This window comes from Musa acuminata, chromosome BXJ3-8 (assembly GCF_036884655.1).
Source record: "Musa acuminata AAA Group cultivar baxijiao chromosome BXJ3-8, Cavendish_Baxijiao_AAA, whole genome shotgun sequence".
In the NCBI taxonomy this organism is placed as follows: domain Eukaryota; kingdom Viridiplantae; phylum Streptophyta; class Magnoliopsida; order Zingiberales; family Musaceae; genus Musa; species Musa acuminata.
The window spans coordinates 43499176-43514765 of NC_088356.1; the positions used below are offsets into that span (position 1 = coordinate 43499176).

The 15590-nt window shown below is 40.4% G+C and overlaps 2 protein-coding genes across 2 annotated transcripts; both read left to right on the forward strand.

Annotated features, from left to right (window-relative positions):
* Positions 1 to 1497: 1497 nt before the first annotated feature.
* Positions 1498 to 4328, forward strand: LOC135645024 (plasmodesmata-located protein 7-like). The gene is made up of 3 exons (XM_065163053.1): positions 1498 to 2428; positions 3901 to 4002; positions 4107 to 4328. The coding sequence occupies exons 1-3, from the start codon at positions 1699 to 1701 to the stop codon at positions 4115 to 4117; spliced, it is 843 nt and encodes a 280-aa protein (XP_065019125.1). The 5' UTR covers positions 1498 to 1698; the 3' UTR covers positions 4118 to 4328.
* Positions 4329 to 8439: 4111 nt separating this feature from the next.
* On the forward strand, positions 8440 to 10990 carry LOC103995255 (probable inactive receptor kinase At1g48480). Its single transcript, XM_009415806.3, has 2 exons — positions 8440 to 9893; positions 10031 to 10990. The coding sequence occupies exons 1-2, from the start codon at positions 8525 to 8527 to the stop codon at positions 10636 to 10638; spliced, it is 1977 nt and encodes a 658-aa protein (XP_009414081.2). The 5' UTR covers positions 8440 to 8524; the 3' UTR covers positions 10639 to 10990.
* The last annotated feature ends 4600 nt before the right edge of the window (positions 10991 to 15590 follow it).

Below are 15590 nucleotides of genomic sequence, written 5' to 3' on the forward strand. Positions count from 1 at the left end.
AAGACAAACAAGAACACAGAAGACAACATATGTCATGGATTTCTGACAAACTTTTCACTGATGACAATGATGCAGCAGATTGTAACAACAAGTCTTCAACATAAGCATCCATATTTATCATTTTTAATCTATTGCAAGATCCAAAGAAAAAAAAAAGTATCAGAACTATCAACAACACTCAAACCTGATATAATTGGATCACTTTTCAAGTTGCATCACTTGATGTTTTACAGCATGTCTTATGAGTTGCAGATAGCAGTTCCAAATCACCATGCATCAGATGTTGTTCCACTTCTTGCAGGAACACATCCTCCACAATTGTTGAATTTGGATGAGATAGCAGCCCAAAACGCCATCACTAGATTGTGTTTGATGAGATAAAAATAAATGGCTAGAATATAAAAATAAACTTCTTGGTCTACAAGCATCTACCTAATCTAAATAACATGGATAATTGAAGCATCATATTTTTTTAACACTGTTGATCATGCTCTTATGCTGACTAACACAAGCATATGATGATACATAATTTGACTTTGGCAACAAGTACTGATCCATATCAAAATATCTGTTGTAGCCATAACATTTTGCACATGATCTATCAAACTCATGATATTATTTCTCTGCATTCTCATACTTCTTTTTGTTCCAGAAAGAAGAGAATATGAGAAACAAGAGTGACAACAAAGAACAAAAACAAAAGAAGACCAGAACATCACAACCACAACAGAGACTTCCAAGTCAACTTTCATAAAGCTTGTCTGATGCACACCACCAGCCTCATCTTGTGAACACACACTGTTTCCAGTTTGTCTCCAAGCAGAATCCAATTTGTTGTTCTACAACTGGGTCTCTGAAGCCTATCATCTTTGTCCAAGTTGTGCATTCTATAATGGTTCCCATGTCACTCACAAAAACACAGTGTCAGCAAGAACACACCTAAGTTTTGGCTATGCTTGCATCTTTGTCATTGTTGTTTTTTTCTGTGGATTAGTTGGTACTTGGGCCATTCATCATTTAACATCATATTTAAGTGGTTTAGTCTATGCATAGGTGATTCACTACATATTATTTGACCTTCCAAAGTCATCATGATTGAATGATTGTGCATGGCCTTCATAAGTACTTGGATTCTCCAAAATGCAAATGGAAATATATGTTGGCACAAAGTACATTATACCAGAGCTTATCAATTACAGAACAACTGCCTAGGAATGTATTGACTAATTAGGATCAATAATTAGCCAGAATTATGTTCCAAGATTTCAAATTAGGATATACTCTTATATGCTAATAAAGCTTTAATTACTAAAATCCTTATAGGAGCAAAGATTAGATGAAGATGACCTTAAGTCAATCTACATTACTGATGTGAATTTGACTGGATGGATGGTCAGGATCAGCTGAGAGCAGGGATGCGCCCCATGCTCCCAGACCAGTGAAGTTTTGAGGATGCCAATATGTGCTTCCTCCTCAGTCCACCACTCCTACCTTCTCTCTCAGAGAACATTCACCTCGCTGTTGTTCTTGTTCTCAGAACCACATCCCAACCCATCTCATTCCCTCTCTCACCTCTCTTCATATATAACCCCACTATGGCCTTTCTTCTCTCTTCACCCTTCCCCTTCATACACTTTCTCTCACTCCTTTGCATAAGAACATTTGGACTAACGAGAAGACACACACACATAGAAAGCGATGTCTGAACTCTTGCTCCTCCTTGTATTCTCTTCTCTTGCGTCCCTGACGACGTCGGTCGCCGACGACTACACTGGCTTCGTCTATGCCGGGTGCTCGCAGCTCAAGTACACCCCCGACTCGCCCTACCAACTCAACGTCGAGTCCCTACTGTCTTCCATCGCCAACGCCGCCACCTTCTCCTCCTACGCCAACTACACCTCCGCCTCAGCCGCCGCCTCCTCCCCGGTCTACGGCCTCTTCCAGTGCCGCGGTGACCTCTCTTCCTCCGACTGCAATTCCTGCGTCCGCTTCGCGCTGTCCCAGCTCTCCGCCTTCTGCCCCTTCACCGCCGGCGCCGCCGTCCAGCTCAACGGATGCTTCCTCCGCTACGGCAACGATTCCTTCGTCGGCAAGCCCGACACCAGCGTCCTCAGCAAGAATTGCGGGCCTGTCGCCGGCGGCGGAGGGTACAACTCGGACGTGCTCGGCATGCGCGACGCAGCGCTCGCCAGCCTGGCGTCGGGCTTCACCGGTGGGAGCTACAGGGTCGGCGCCGCCGGCTCCGTACAGGCGATGGCGCAGTGCGTCGGCGACCAGGGCGCGAAGCAGTGCAACGACTGCGTGGCGGCTGCGGTGGCGCAGCTCAAGGCCGCCTGTCCGTTCGCCGTCGCCGGCGATGCTTACCTCGGCAAGTGCTACGCCAAATACTGGTCCAGTGGAGTCTACCATTCCGATACTAACGATCATGGTAACCGCTCCTTCCTCTGATCACCGACGGTGCTCCTACTCTCTGCTTTCTTGTGCTGTTTTTGGAATTTAGTCTACTAAATTATATACTTGTAATGGTCTTTTGATGTGATATTGTGATGAAAATTGACCATAAATCTGCTTGTTTGGTATAGTTTGTGACTTAAGCTTATCAACTTTTGTTGCATATTCTCTGTCTTGCTTGTAGTTATTGTAATTAGTTTTTGGTTAGTATTTTTTATGTAGCAATGAGATCATACTATGACCATCTTCTTCCATAAAATGGTTCTATTTTCACTAGCAAACATCCTAGTGGAGAATCCATGATCTTGTGTTCTATCAATAATTTGCTTGGAGGGTTCAAATTGATCCATCACAATTAATAAGTAGGCCAGCAAGTAACATGTGTGCTATACAGATGCATCTTAGTTATCTACTCTTGATTTAGTCATTAGATTGTATATATTGATTTAGTTATACTTGGTGGAAATTAATTAAGTCTTCATCAATTTATGCAACTGCAGTATTCATTGCTCTCTTTGATAGGACAGTGTTTGCCACTCTAAGTAGACCTCATGCCTTCCAAAAGGGAAGTTGGACCATAGATTGGCATCCTCTGACAAATCAACTTCAGATCACATCATCATTCAATTATTGAAGTCCTTTGAAGGAGTCTCTACTAATTGTATAGAGTTCTATTAACTTCATTAACATTAATTTGTCCATTGATTCTCTCATTTCAGAGTTTACACACTGTGCATCCTAACATGATTTGCCCTGAGTTGGTGTTTCATTTGTTCAAAGTTAGACTGATGAACCATAAAAGTTGGTTGGTAGCAGTTTGATCAATTCAAAGCATGGATGGGTCCACACAAGAGTTTCTACATTGGAAGACCACACATTTGTTCTAATCTAATCCCTTTCTCCCTCTACATATCAAGGATTTGTAGCCCCTGCTCCACCTTTATAAATCCTAACAGTGACAATGTTTCTGCAATAATTCATTATATTGCTGGACATTGCTGGTTTAGTGGCCACGAAAACCATATTTCTGTAAATTTTAGTCTCTGAAACTTCTGAATGGAGGTTTTAGAACCATCCAAATTTATCTTGAAATGGTAGGAATCCTTGTTTAAGATTCTAATTCAACTCTATCTCTATATAAAACATACTATAGCTTACATATAATGACAACAAAAGATAAAGAGCAAGATAAAACATCAAAAAAAGAAGGCTTTATTGCACAAGTGTACATAAAAGTTACTTGATAAAAACAATAAATGAGTACAGCCAAAATTTAGTATTGTTGAAATTTGTGTATCTTAAGATCTTAAAATTTGGAGTTGAAAAATTAAATAAGTATGTTACAAATTGAATGAGGTATATCATCTTTTATCTGTTACCTTCACAATGTCTCCTGGAAACCTTTTCCAAATAGTTTCTCATTTCCAATGCAATTAACCTTTTCTTCAGGTGATCAGGTTGGGAAAACAGTGGCAATCATCATTGGGCTCATTGTAGTAGTTGCACTCATAATAATCTTGGCTGCCTTCCTCAAAAAAGTTGGAAATTCTGGTCACTCTCATCCTCCTGCTCAATCTGATCTATATATGCATCTTGTATCCATATTATCATCCAGTTCAAATCCCCTAACATATGTTGTTTTGGTCCATTTGCAGGTAAAGACTAAGTTGAAGTGGAGGTAATTGCTTTTGGCACCTTTCTCCAAGTTTTACCTTCTTTATTTTGATGTTTCTTTTCAGTAAATAATGTTGGGTTTCCTTGAATGAGTAAAGTTGACAAAACAGATAGAAGGAGAAGATTCCATGTGCAAATAATCTACATTGTAGTTTGCATTTTCTAGTGAGTTATTCTTATCTATGAGGTGGATCTTTTCTTGAGCATGTTGTTCTTGTCTCTTGAGTTGGTGGTATGTGGTCTGTGATAGAGATCAGGGTATCATGGTAGGTGACACAGATTCATGTTCTTGGGATTGCTTGAATCTTAATCAAAGTAAATGGGATATCCTTTTGCTTACCAACTCAATCATTTCAACCAACTCAACTCAATTGGCTGTTGATTGGGGTTGATTAATGCAAAGATTGCTTATATAAGAATTCTTTTCTATTCATACATTAGGAGTTACTACTGATCAACCTCTGTTTTATCAGTATTCATAATTTGTTATTGTCATTTTTAATAGTATACAAATATTTGAAGAAGTCTTTTTTACCTATGTAATGTATTCGACAAACCGTCATATCAATTTTCAATTAAGAAATAAAAATTCCAATAATGAAGATTTGATCTAATTAATAAAAAAAGTAGTCTACTGAAAGAATAGAAAGATTTTTTAACCTTAAATTATATCTTTAAATCAAAAAATATAATATTATATTCCATATGTTTGGTTAAGATCAAGTGTGATATTATGATATAGCTTGTGAATTTCTTTGTGTCCATCAAATTAAGATTTATACCGATCGATCATAATTAACTAAATTTATTTCTCTAATCCATAAACTAAGCGGAGATATTTGTTATGATATATTTTAAAATTGGGCATTATATTTTCATCATTTTTTTTAATAATTTTTCTTCGATACTTAAGTTAGCGAAAGGAGGGCTTTAAAGAATTAAAACCGCTAGAGCACTATAAAATAGGCTATAGATTTTTTCTTTATATATGAGTTAAAAAGGGTATGCATTGTTAACGACATAATGGCCTCCTTGCTGAGTGCATTAAAAGAATCCCATATATATACATATATTTATGTATTTATTGGTGAATGATGTTTTTGCTTACTGCTCACACACACACACACTCTCTCTCTCTCTCTCTCTCTCTTTCACAGACACAACCAAGCATGCACGCGAATGCACATAAACAACATGAAAGCTAAGTTAAAGTTTGATCTGCTGGCCAACAAATTGAACTGTTGATGGGACCTGATTAATGCATTCATGAAATCCCACCAACATCTTCCGGCTATAGTATTTACAGCTAACGTGGTGGGTGCTGCTGCCAGTACTGGTTAGCCCTATCTTCCTACCTTCAATTAGAACCGAAAAGAAGTGCATGGGTCGTCATCTCACTGTCGAACGAATCCTGTACAAATCGAATCAGTAAGCCTGATCAATAATGTTAAGAGAACTAGTTGCAGATGACTACTGAACTGCTTGTCTTGGGTGCAAATCCACATGCATTTACTTCTTGATCATTTAGACTTTTCTCCTTGACCTTGTCTCTCCTCCTCCTGCACTTGTTTCTCCAGTTCATGTGGAGGACAAGAGGAGAGATTTATGTAGAGTCCAAGAGGTGGCATCTCAATCTCAAGTTCATGGCTGGAGTTGGTTCTGCTGTCAACTTAAAGGAGATCATGGACAACATGAATGGTAGGAACAACAAGATATAGAGAGGCTAATGTGGGTGGGTGTGCAGATAACTCCTCACCACAGCAATAATCCACTAAAATAAAACATATATAGAGTTGTGTTTGGCAGCAAGAGTATAGCTGGTACTCAGCACAGAAAAGAATAAGGAAACTTTCATTGATTTTGTGGCTCAGGACTTGACATATTTCTATCATCTGACAAAGAAATTGAAGCTTAACATAATGAAGACATAAACTTGGATGGAACATAAGCTAGAGAACTTTAAGTGTAAAAAATGGTTGGATATATTAGACATTGTCTTTCTAGTGTTAGTTTCATTAACAAGGTTATGAATTTGTTGCATCAACATCTAGCTAGGGAGACAATGAACACAGAAAATAGACTTAATTGCACATATCTTACAAAAGTTGTATTCTTCTATGTCTTTGTGGCTTACAATCTACTTTTCATGGACTTTCATCTTTTTTTTTTCTTCATATTTAAAATTATCATAACAAATAAATTGAGGGATGAAAGCTTAATCTTGTCTCTATAAAATCCAATAGCTATCAAAAAATGGCTTGAATATAAATATATATAACTAGCATATCCCATATATGACACTTAATAAAGGCTTTTGGATGTTAATTAGACTCCAAATAGGACTCTAATGGTCTCCTAAAGTTGCCTTAAAAATTAGTGATGAAGATATATCTTAACCAAGATGTCTCTTGGGCTTAATTTGGATCATAGCTTAGACATGAATCTCTTGGGCTTAGGAAGTAATATTTTAGTTATCTATATCAAATATATAAAACAAATCTTCATTGCAAATACACTATTTTACTAAAAGAACTCTCCTATATTTTCAATATTTTTTAATTAACTATAATGTTTGAAGGACTGACTTATTAGGTGTAGTAAGTTGACTTGTGAAAGAATGAATTTGCATCAAAGTAGTTCTCATCCATCAAGTTCACCTTGTCCCCATGATGATGATCCAAATCCTTGAGAAATATTTATTAGGTATAGTAACTTGATACTGGCTTTGACTTAGAGATACGACTTGAGACCTTATTCATACAAATAATTTAAACCGTATCTATGAGCTTTCCTTATAATTAAATAGAATAAATATCTTCTAAACCTTAGATACTAGAAAAGTAAATCTACTAATGATGATGATGATTGTAGATACCTCAAAGGTTAAAGGTTTAGACCAACCATTATGACTTGCATCAATCCTGCAATGCAAGAAACTATCATGCAGTAAAAAAAATCATATGGCGAAGCCCCTAACACTGCCTTGTTCAATGAACTCAAACTTGTCTTTTATACACAAATTCTTGTAATCTCTCTCTCTCTCTCTCTCTCTCTCTCGGGCAATTTTAGGTGTCTCTATTCTAATGTCAATTCATGCAGGCTCACCACTACATATGGTAGACTATTTCTCTGTTATTATTCTTAAGAAACATGTCCACCATAATTGTTATAAAGAAATTTTCTTCTTCCAAGTATCTCTCCATATCCATCCAGCCATGCCAATCTGCCAAAAGTTAAGAAGCTTTCTCCACCGTCTCCTATCATGCTCATTGCATGCACTTTCGGCAAAAGCAAAAAGTGCAAAAGGAAGATGAAGAAAAGGCTCTCTTTATGTGACCAAAAAGAAGAACAAGGATGATTTCTTGATGCAGTTTGAAGTCCTGAAGATTTATCTCCATGATTTAAGGAACAATAGTCACTACTTTGTTCAGTAAAATGTGAATTATCATCCAATTTAAGTTGTATTTGGATCAACATTTTGACCTGATAACTCAAATATCGACCCATTCCCATTTTTCTACGGACAATGAACCTAATATGTTTTAGTCAATCGAATTATGCAAATTGATATAATATATCGATTTTGTGAGATAATATATTCATCAGTATATACATTTCAAACTTATATAAAATTTTATTTTAAAATTTACTAGAAATTATTTTTTTTCTTTTTAAAATTAATAGGATTCTAATAACATTAAGCGGAATTCAATATTCAATATTAAAATCTCCACAATAATAACAATTTTTAATTTCGATATATATTTGTAAATTTTTTGATAAGTTATGTTGATGCTTATCAGCTAAATCTAAAAATTTCTGATGAAATAATTTTTTTTTGTAATTATAAATAAGCACAAGTAAAAGAAAACAAAATGAAATAATATATTAAAATCCCAATTGATTGCTCCTCGGAATCTCTTTCTACCCCTAACTTCCCGGGGAACGCGGGCCGGCCACTGGGACCCACCTGAAAAGCCTTCATAGTACCAATCACAAAGTAGGTTCGTCGATGGGTAATCGATGATGTGGTACGAAATATATCTGCCGCCCGCGACACCCAGAACCACATCCCACGTCTTCCAAGCCTAGCCAAGCCTGACACGTGTCAAACTCAGGATAAGTCCTCCGAGGCGTTCCCTGGAATCGACGGCCTGATCTTACCGATAGGAAAGCGCGGGACTTACGTGGACCGTCTGGCCGGGTCCCGCACAATGGAACCTCTCCCGACCAATTAATTCAAATTAATTCCTTGTTTTAGCTTCCTATGCCCTTTCTTCTGTGTTCCTCTTATTTAATGTAAGATGCCGGCCCTTAACTCGCTCGCCTGCTTCCGACGGAGCATAGAAGTCGTCGTCGAGTTCGAGGAGGAGAAGGGGAGAGACTACTTTATGGCTTGATGAGCTTCAATAGACTTGACCATCCAATGATGGCGTCCGGTCGCCGCACGATGGGCTCGCTGTTGCGTCTCTTCCTTTTCTTCTCTTTCTTCTGCTCGTTGTTCGGCGGCGGAGCGCCCGACGATCTCGCCTCCGACCGCGCCGCGCTCATCGCCTTCTCCGCGGCCGTCTCCGGTGTCACGCGGCGGTGGAACGTCTCCGACCCCTCGCCGTGCGCCTGGTACGGCGTCACCTGCGCCTCCAACCGCGTCACGGAACTCCGCCTCCCCGGTTCGTACCTCCTCGGTCGGATCCCGTCTGGCACCCTCGCCAATCTAACCGCGCTCCGCGCGCTCAGCCTCCGCTACAACCTCCTCTCCGGCAGCCTCCCACCGGACTTCGCCGCCCTCGCCAACCTCCGATATCTCTACCTGCAGAACAACCGCCTCTCCGGCGGTATCCCCGCCTCCGTATTCTCTCTCCGCCAGCTCGTCCGCCTGAACCTCGCGGGTAATTCCCTCGACGGAGGAATCCCTGTGGCTTTCAACAACCTCACTGGCCTTTCGACGCTGCTCCTCGACCACAACCAGCTCTCCGGCGCGATCCCCGAACTCCGGCTTCTGGGTCTCCTCCGGTTCAGTGTGTCCTTCAACCAGCTCAACGGGTCCATCCCCGCAAGGCTCCGCGGTTTGCCCGCGAGCTCCTTCGAAGGAAACTCCCTCTGTGGTCGGCCCCTCGCCCCCTGTCTCGGCGAGGGTTCGCCCTCGCCGGCGCCGTCCCCGTGGATCGCCAGCAACAATGTCGATAGCGGCGGGAAAAAGAAGCTCTCCGCCGGCGCGATCGCGGGTATCGCCATTGGCTCCGCCATCGGCTTCTTGGTTCTCGTCCTCCTCCTGGTCCTCTGCTGCCGAAAGCGGGAAAAGGACGAGGCTGGACCAAAGGCGGGGGAAATGATGCAGCCAGAGGCGGAGATGGCTTTGAGGGGCAAGCGAGAGGCGGCGGATAATGTGGCTGGGCCACCTCAGGTGGCGGCCTTACCTGCGGCGGTGGCTGGAGGGGCGAGTGGGAGCGCTCGGAAGCTGGTGTTCATCGGGAAGGTTCAGGGGATATACGACCTGGATGACCTGCTGCGGGCATCGGCGGAGGTGCTCGGGAAAGGGACGGCCGGGACGACATACAAGGCGATGCTGGAGATGGGGATGGTGGTAACAGTAAAGCGCCTCAGGGACGTCAACGTCCCTGAGAAGGAGTTCCGCGAGAGGATGGAGGCCATCGGCGCCATGGACCACCCCAACTTGGTGGCCCTCCAAGCTTACTACCACAGCAAGGATGAGAAGCTTTTGGTCCATGAACTCGTGCCAAACGGAAGCCTCTCCTCCATCCTTCACGGTGAGCCCTTTCTTCTTCCTGGGTATTGCATTGCATGTCCTCGAACAGTGTCGGTGTTCCTTATACCGAATTCTTCTAATGTGTTCGAAGAATTGTCAAGCTAAGTACTCATGCTCTCAATTCATCTTCCATGGCAGGAAGTAAAGTATCGGGTCGCACCCCTCTCGACTGGGAGACGAGGCTGGAGATTGCTCTTGGAGCAGCACGGGGCATCGAGTTCATACACCTGCAGGGCTCTGGTCTCACTCATGGCAACATTAAGTCCTCCAACATCATTCTCTCGAAATCGAACGAGGCTCGCGTCTCCGACTTCGGCTTGAGCAGCCTGGGCTCCACCCCGATGCCCAATCAACGCGCCGCCAGCTACCGCGCCCCGGAGGTCACGGACGTCCGGAAGGTCTCCCAAAAGGCCGATGTTTACAGCTTCGGCGTGCTTCTCATGGAGCTGCTCACAGGCAAGCCTCCGACGCAGGCGCTCCACAACGAGGACGGCGTCGACCTGCCCAGGTGGGTCCAATCGGTCGTCAGGGAGAAATGGAGCTCAGAGGTATTTGACCATGAACTGCTGAGGCATCAGAACGTGGAGGAGGAAATGATGCAGCTGCTGCAGCTGGCCATTGACTGTGCTGTGCAGTTCCCAGAAAACCGGCCATCGATGTCGGAGGTCGTAGCTCGGATCGAAGGGATCCGCAGCAATTCTAGCATGACAAATCAGCAGCAAGGGGGCACCGCCTTTGGCGATTGATCGAATCATCTGTTCCTATCATCTTCAAGGCATCTTCTTCCATGGATGAACCAAAATTGGATTGTTTTTGTGTTTGTCCTGGGAGTAAGTCGATGGTTATTTTATTTTCCTTCCATTCCTTTTGAGTTGGAACTGTTCTTGTGGTTCTTCTTCATCCTAAATCTCCTGTTATTATTTACATTTGTTATTTTTTTGAGGGTTGTTTGATGCTGAGAATGAGTCCCTGTCCTTGAGGACTCTTCATGTTGTTTCATCTTGAGGTAATTTAACTTTATTGTATGGTAGAAGTGATGCTAGGATTGATGCTTCTTGATCATTGTTGTAATTACATTCTATGTATGTTTCAATCAAATAGTGGAAGATTCTGTAGCCTCATTACGGCTTTGCTAACCTCTCCATTCTCATAGGTTAACAGCTGACCATTGAAGTAGTTTTCTTGTGGGGCTGCATGAAATTTCTGTACTTTGGTGACCACCAACTGTATGTTATCTTGTACTGTATTATATGGACAACAATATAGCTGCCTTCAGTTCAGTGTTGACCAAACCAAAATCTATGTCACTAATTCTGCAAGATCTGCTGGCATTTTGGTCAGAGTAGCAGCAGCAAGAACAAGGCTTCATTCAAACTTAGATGAATCTTCTTCAGGTCTTCTACAGGTTTAGCAAAGTAATACAGGAATCAGGTCAGACTCTCTTCACTCGAGTTAGGTGGCTTCTGGTAATCAGATTTCTCCACATAAAACAACTCAATTCATGAGTGGGAGTTGAGAATTTGGACAAAAGTTGACACTTTCTTGAGTTAAATCTTCAGCAAGGGTTTATTGTTTGTGCTGCACTTGCATTTCCATTATTTGGAAAGGTTGGTCATACACAGCTAGCATTGAGTTTTATTAGATATAATGAGTGCTAGTTTAAATTGATTTCATTATAGAATTATTACATTCTAAATCATTCTTAATGCATTTCCTTATTGAAATAGAATCATAATATTTAGTTTCTTTGCTTCTCATTATATGTATATAGAGATGGGCTCATGTTTTCTTGTGGAATTGGTACTGGATATTAGTGAAATAAGTTTTTCCTTCTTTTAGTAGCAATACAAAATTTTATGCATCAGAATTAAATAAAGTTTATGCATCATAATTTGGTCATATCATAAAAAGAATTATTAACAGCACCTCAATAACTACAACATCATAGAAATGATTGTTGATTGAATATTTGGCAAGATAGATGAGCAAAATATTCTTATGATTTATTGAATTAGATGTGCTTTATAAATTGTGTGATCTTTTTGCAGAGAGAATAACAGTACATCAATTCTTGCAGTTCCTCCCTTTCTTTGCTGCCATCACATTTTTAAGGGAACACAGAAGAGATCATATCACAAGAAACAGCCCAAGAAGAGTGATTTGCATGTTGCCAATTCTTGCTCTAAATTATGAAATCTGCATTCAAACAGCTGCAATATGAGTCATAAAGAAACCATATTTTAATCTTGAAGAATATTTCAGGAATAGAAAAAAGTTCAAATTCCCAAACAAAAAAGTAGAGCATTGTGGAGTTGACGAAGGTTGGTAGTGCAGACCATCTGTTCCAGTAGTTCACACAGATGCAAACTGGATGAAATAATAGCAAAAAATAATTTTTTTTCTGTAATTAAAAGAATTAAAGTTCTTGAGCTGTTCCACTTGTCCCTCGGAGAGGCTGGCATGCGTGACATGACATATTTGAAGGGAAACGTAGGAGCATATCTTATGCAGTAGTTTCTTAGTCCTTTTCATGCTTAACTCCATTTTATATAACATTTTCTAATCCACTTAGTTTCTTTTGTCAACTCCTCCAAGCAAAGTTGTTCTTCCCATAAGCTTGATGCTTTATCAGCCCTATTAATTCATTTTTTTTCCCCCATGACATCCCTTCCCTCTGTTGAGAATTTTATTTTTGTAAATCTCAATTTTATCCTTTTATTTTATTTTATTTTTTAAAATTTAAAACCGATTCGAATTAATGAACCCAAAGGCCTTCCTACTCTTTTGTGTGTCATCTTTCTTAGCTGCTTTTATTGTCTCCTCCTCGTTCTTTTCCTCATTTTTCTTGTTTTATTTCTCATTAAGAAAAAAAGAGATGGAGAAATAATGACGGAGCAAAGAGTGAAAAAAGAAGAAAAAAAAAAAGGATCGACCTCTTATATTAAATCTGATTTAATATAAGATCATCGAGAGATAATGAGAGACAAGCGCTATTTTTATTATTCTGAAAGGATATCTTGAATAAATTATTAATAGAGGTGCATCAAAAAAATTAATTAATGAAGATTTTATGATAAATTACCCTTTTCCTTTTCCTCTAATGACAAAGATGACAAGTGATGTTTCTCACATTTTGCATTTGGCAAAACTTCTTTAGCATACATGTATAACATAAAGCTATGCATCAAAGAAATCATATATAAACACTAATTATCCATAAACTAGCATATATTATTTCTTTTGAGGTGAGTGGTCCACAATATCCCACCAACGAAAATATTCGTGTTCCCAACCTAGAAAGAACGAGGAAGAAAAAAAGTTTGATTCATTATTCTTTTAGTTAATATAACGAAAAAGAAAGGATCCAAAATCATATATAGCAATTTCTCCCACTTAATTCATTGGAAACCTTTACTAGCAACTATAACTTACATACGACATTATATCTAATGTCATATTATACAAATTGACACATCTCATAAGTCTCGGGCAAGATCGTAAGCTTCTTTAGTTGGAGGGCTTGTCAATGATAGTCGATATCGTGGTGACCGGATAATTACATATTACCTATATAGTTGGTTATCTTTAGTATTATAATCTTTATACTTTAAAAAATTATATTGAGGTTACAAAAGTAAAATATCTAAGTCCATTTATCCTAGTTTTACTAACAAAAACATAAAAATAAAGAAAAAAAAGATAATTTAACGATCGACGATGAATGATGATGACGTCGTTGGCGTTGATACTAGTGTCAGTGTTGACAAGATGTAGAGTGGTGTGGGGCGAGTGACAATGAGGTCAACGACACGCTCCTCGTGGAAGTGGGTGGTGTCACGATGAGAATGAACATTATCGTCGTCGGAGGTGGTCTAGCAACCACGTTTGCGTTGATACCAGTGACATCATCATTTGCTACCAAATATTAAAATTATATTTTTACTCTTTTATTTTTATATTTTTATTTAGAAAACTAATGTCTCTAGGATAAATAAACTTAGATATTTTATTTTTTTAATCATAAAAATATCAATATAACTTTTTAAAGTATAATGATCAGGACGTTAAAGATAGCTAAATATAAAATGTAAAATGTAATTAGCCCCATGGTAACCTTGGACTTCATGATCATCTTGGACGTTGCGGCAGCTTCTGCCCACCATCGAAACGGTGATTCGAGGTCGTGATCTATTTGAAGGCTAACGTTTGTAGTGAGACTGTGGAGACCAACAGGTCGACAGTGAACCTGATACTACTTTGACGACGGAAAAGATGCCACCGTCGTGACCGGCAGCAAGAATGTGCACGACGGCATCACAACAACCTTCAGGTCTGCAACCTTCGGTAAGTCACCTACGTTTCTCTTGTCACCACTGAGGCTAATTCTACGTAAACGGAGGATTTCATGCAACTCCTCCATGAACTTCGAATCAAGTCACCACTTTTGGTGTTAGAGATGGAATTGGAGCACTGTTGATACTTTTCTTTCGGCTGTAATCTTGGTGTTGACTGTAGAGTCCACTAACATGTTTTTGAGACAAAATAAGATTGTTGAGGTTAGTCCATCAAATCATGCACATGGTTGGCATTGTTTGAATGACTTCTCCAGCCTCTCCAATCACTACGACGTCCCCATGCAATCATTCATCTTTGACTGCCTCGTTCTCGATCTCCTCCGCCTTGTGGTTGCATCCATCACCGGCAACGTCATGACGTTCGAGAACATGGCCGGACCGGAGAAAAACCAAGCCGTCGCCCTCCGATCAGGGTCGGACCTCTCCGTGTTCTACCGCTGCAGATTCAAGGGCTACCAAGGCACTCTCTATGTGCACTCGCAGCGGCAGCTCATCTACAGCACTGTCGACTTCATCTTCGGCGACGCGGTAGCTGCTCTCCAGAGCTACAACATCTTCGTTCGACGGCCAATGAGGAACCAGAAGGACATCATGACCGTACAGGAACGGGTCGACCCCAACATAAGAACACAGGCATATCGATCCACTGCTGCGTCGTCACCCCGCCGCCGGCCTCAAAGATCCACTGGGTGGCTCCGGTGGAACGGAAGCTTTGCGCTGTGCACACTACAACTACGGGGAGTCAATGAACACCGGCGGCGGTGCCGGCACCAGCAACCGGTTGAAGTGGCCAGGGTATCACGCGTTAAGGAGAGCGTCGGAGGCTTGTGAGCTCACCGTCGGCAACTTCTTGGGCGGTGACGAATGGATTCCGGTCACTGGGGTCCTAGTCTTTGACAATAATCTTGGAGAAGGCTGGTAAACGTTGATTCCACTCAAGTGAAGGGAATTAATTCCTACCACCTCACACTTTAGTTATCTCTTAATGTCGTGGGACTAATTATATCACTCAAAATTACCATATCTCTTGATTGGACATTAATAATTTAAGCTATCATATCATGAACATCTAATATATATGTTGAAGATGTAATATACTCACATAAATCATAGTTATGAGAAATGAGCCACTCATTGACTTGAACTAAACCTCGAGTCACTGGTTCAACCAATTGGTCAATCAGCAAAGTCACATGTTTCATTAATTAAAAAAACAAATTATAAATAACATAATAGAAATATTTAAAACAATATTGAACACAAAAAACTATGGAAAATTTGGACAACCTTAATCACTAAAAAACATACAAAGTAGATAGAAAAAGTAAAACATAAAGATTGTT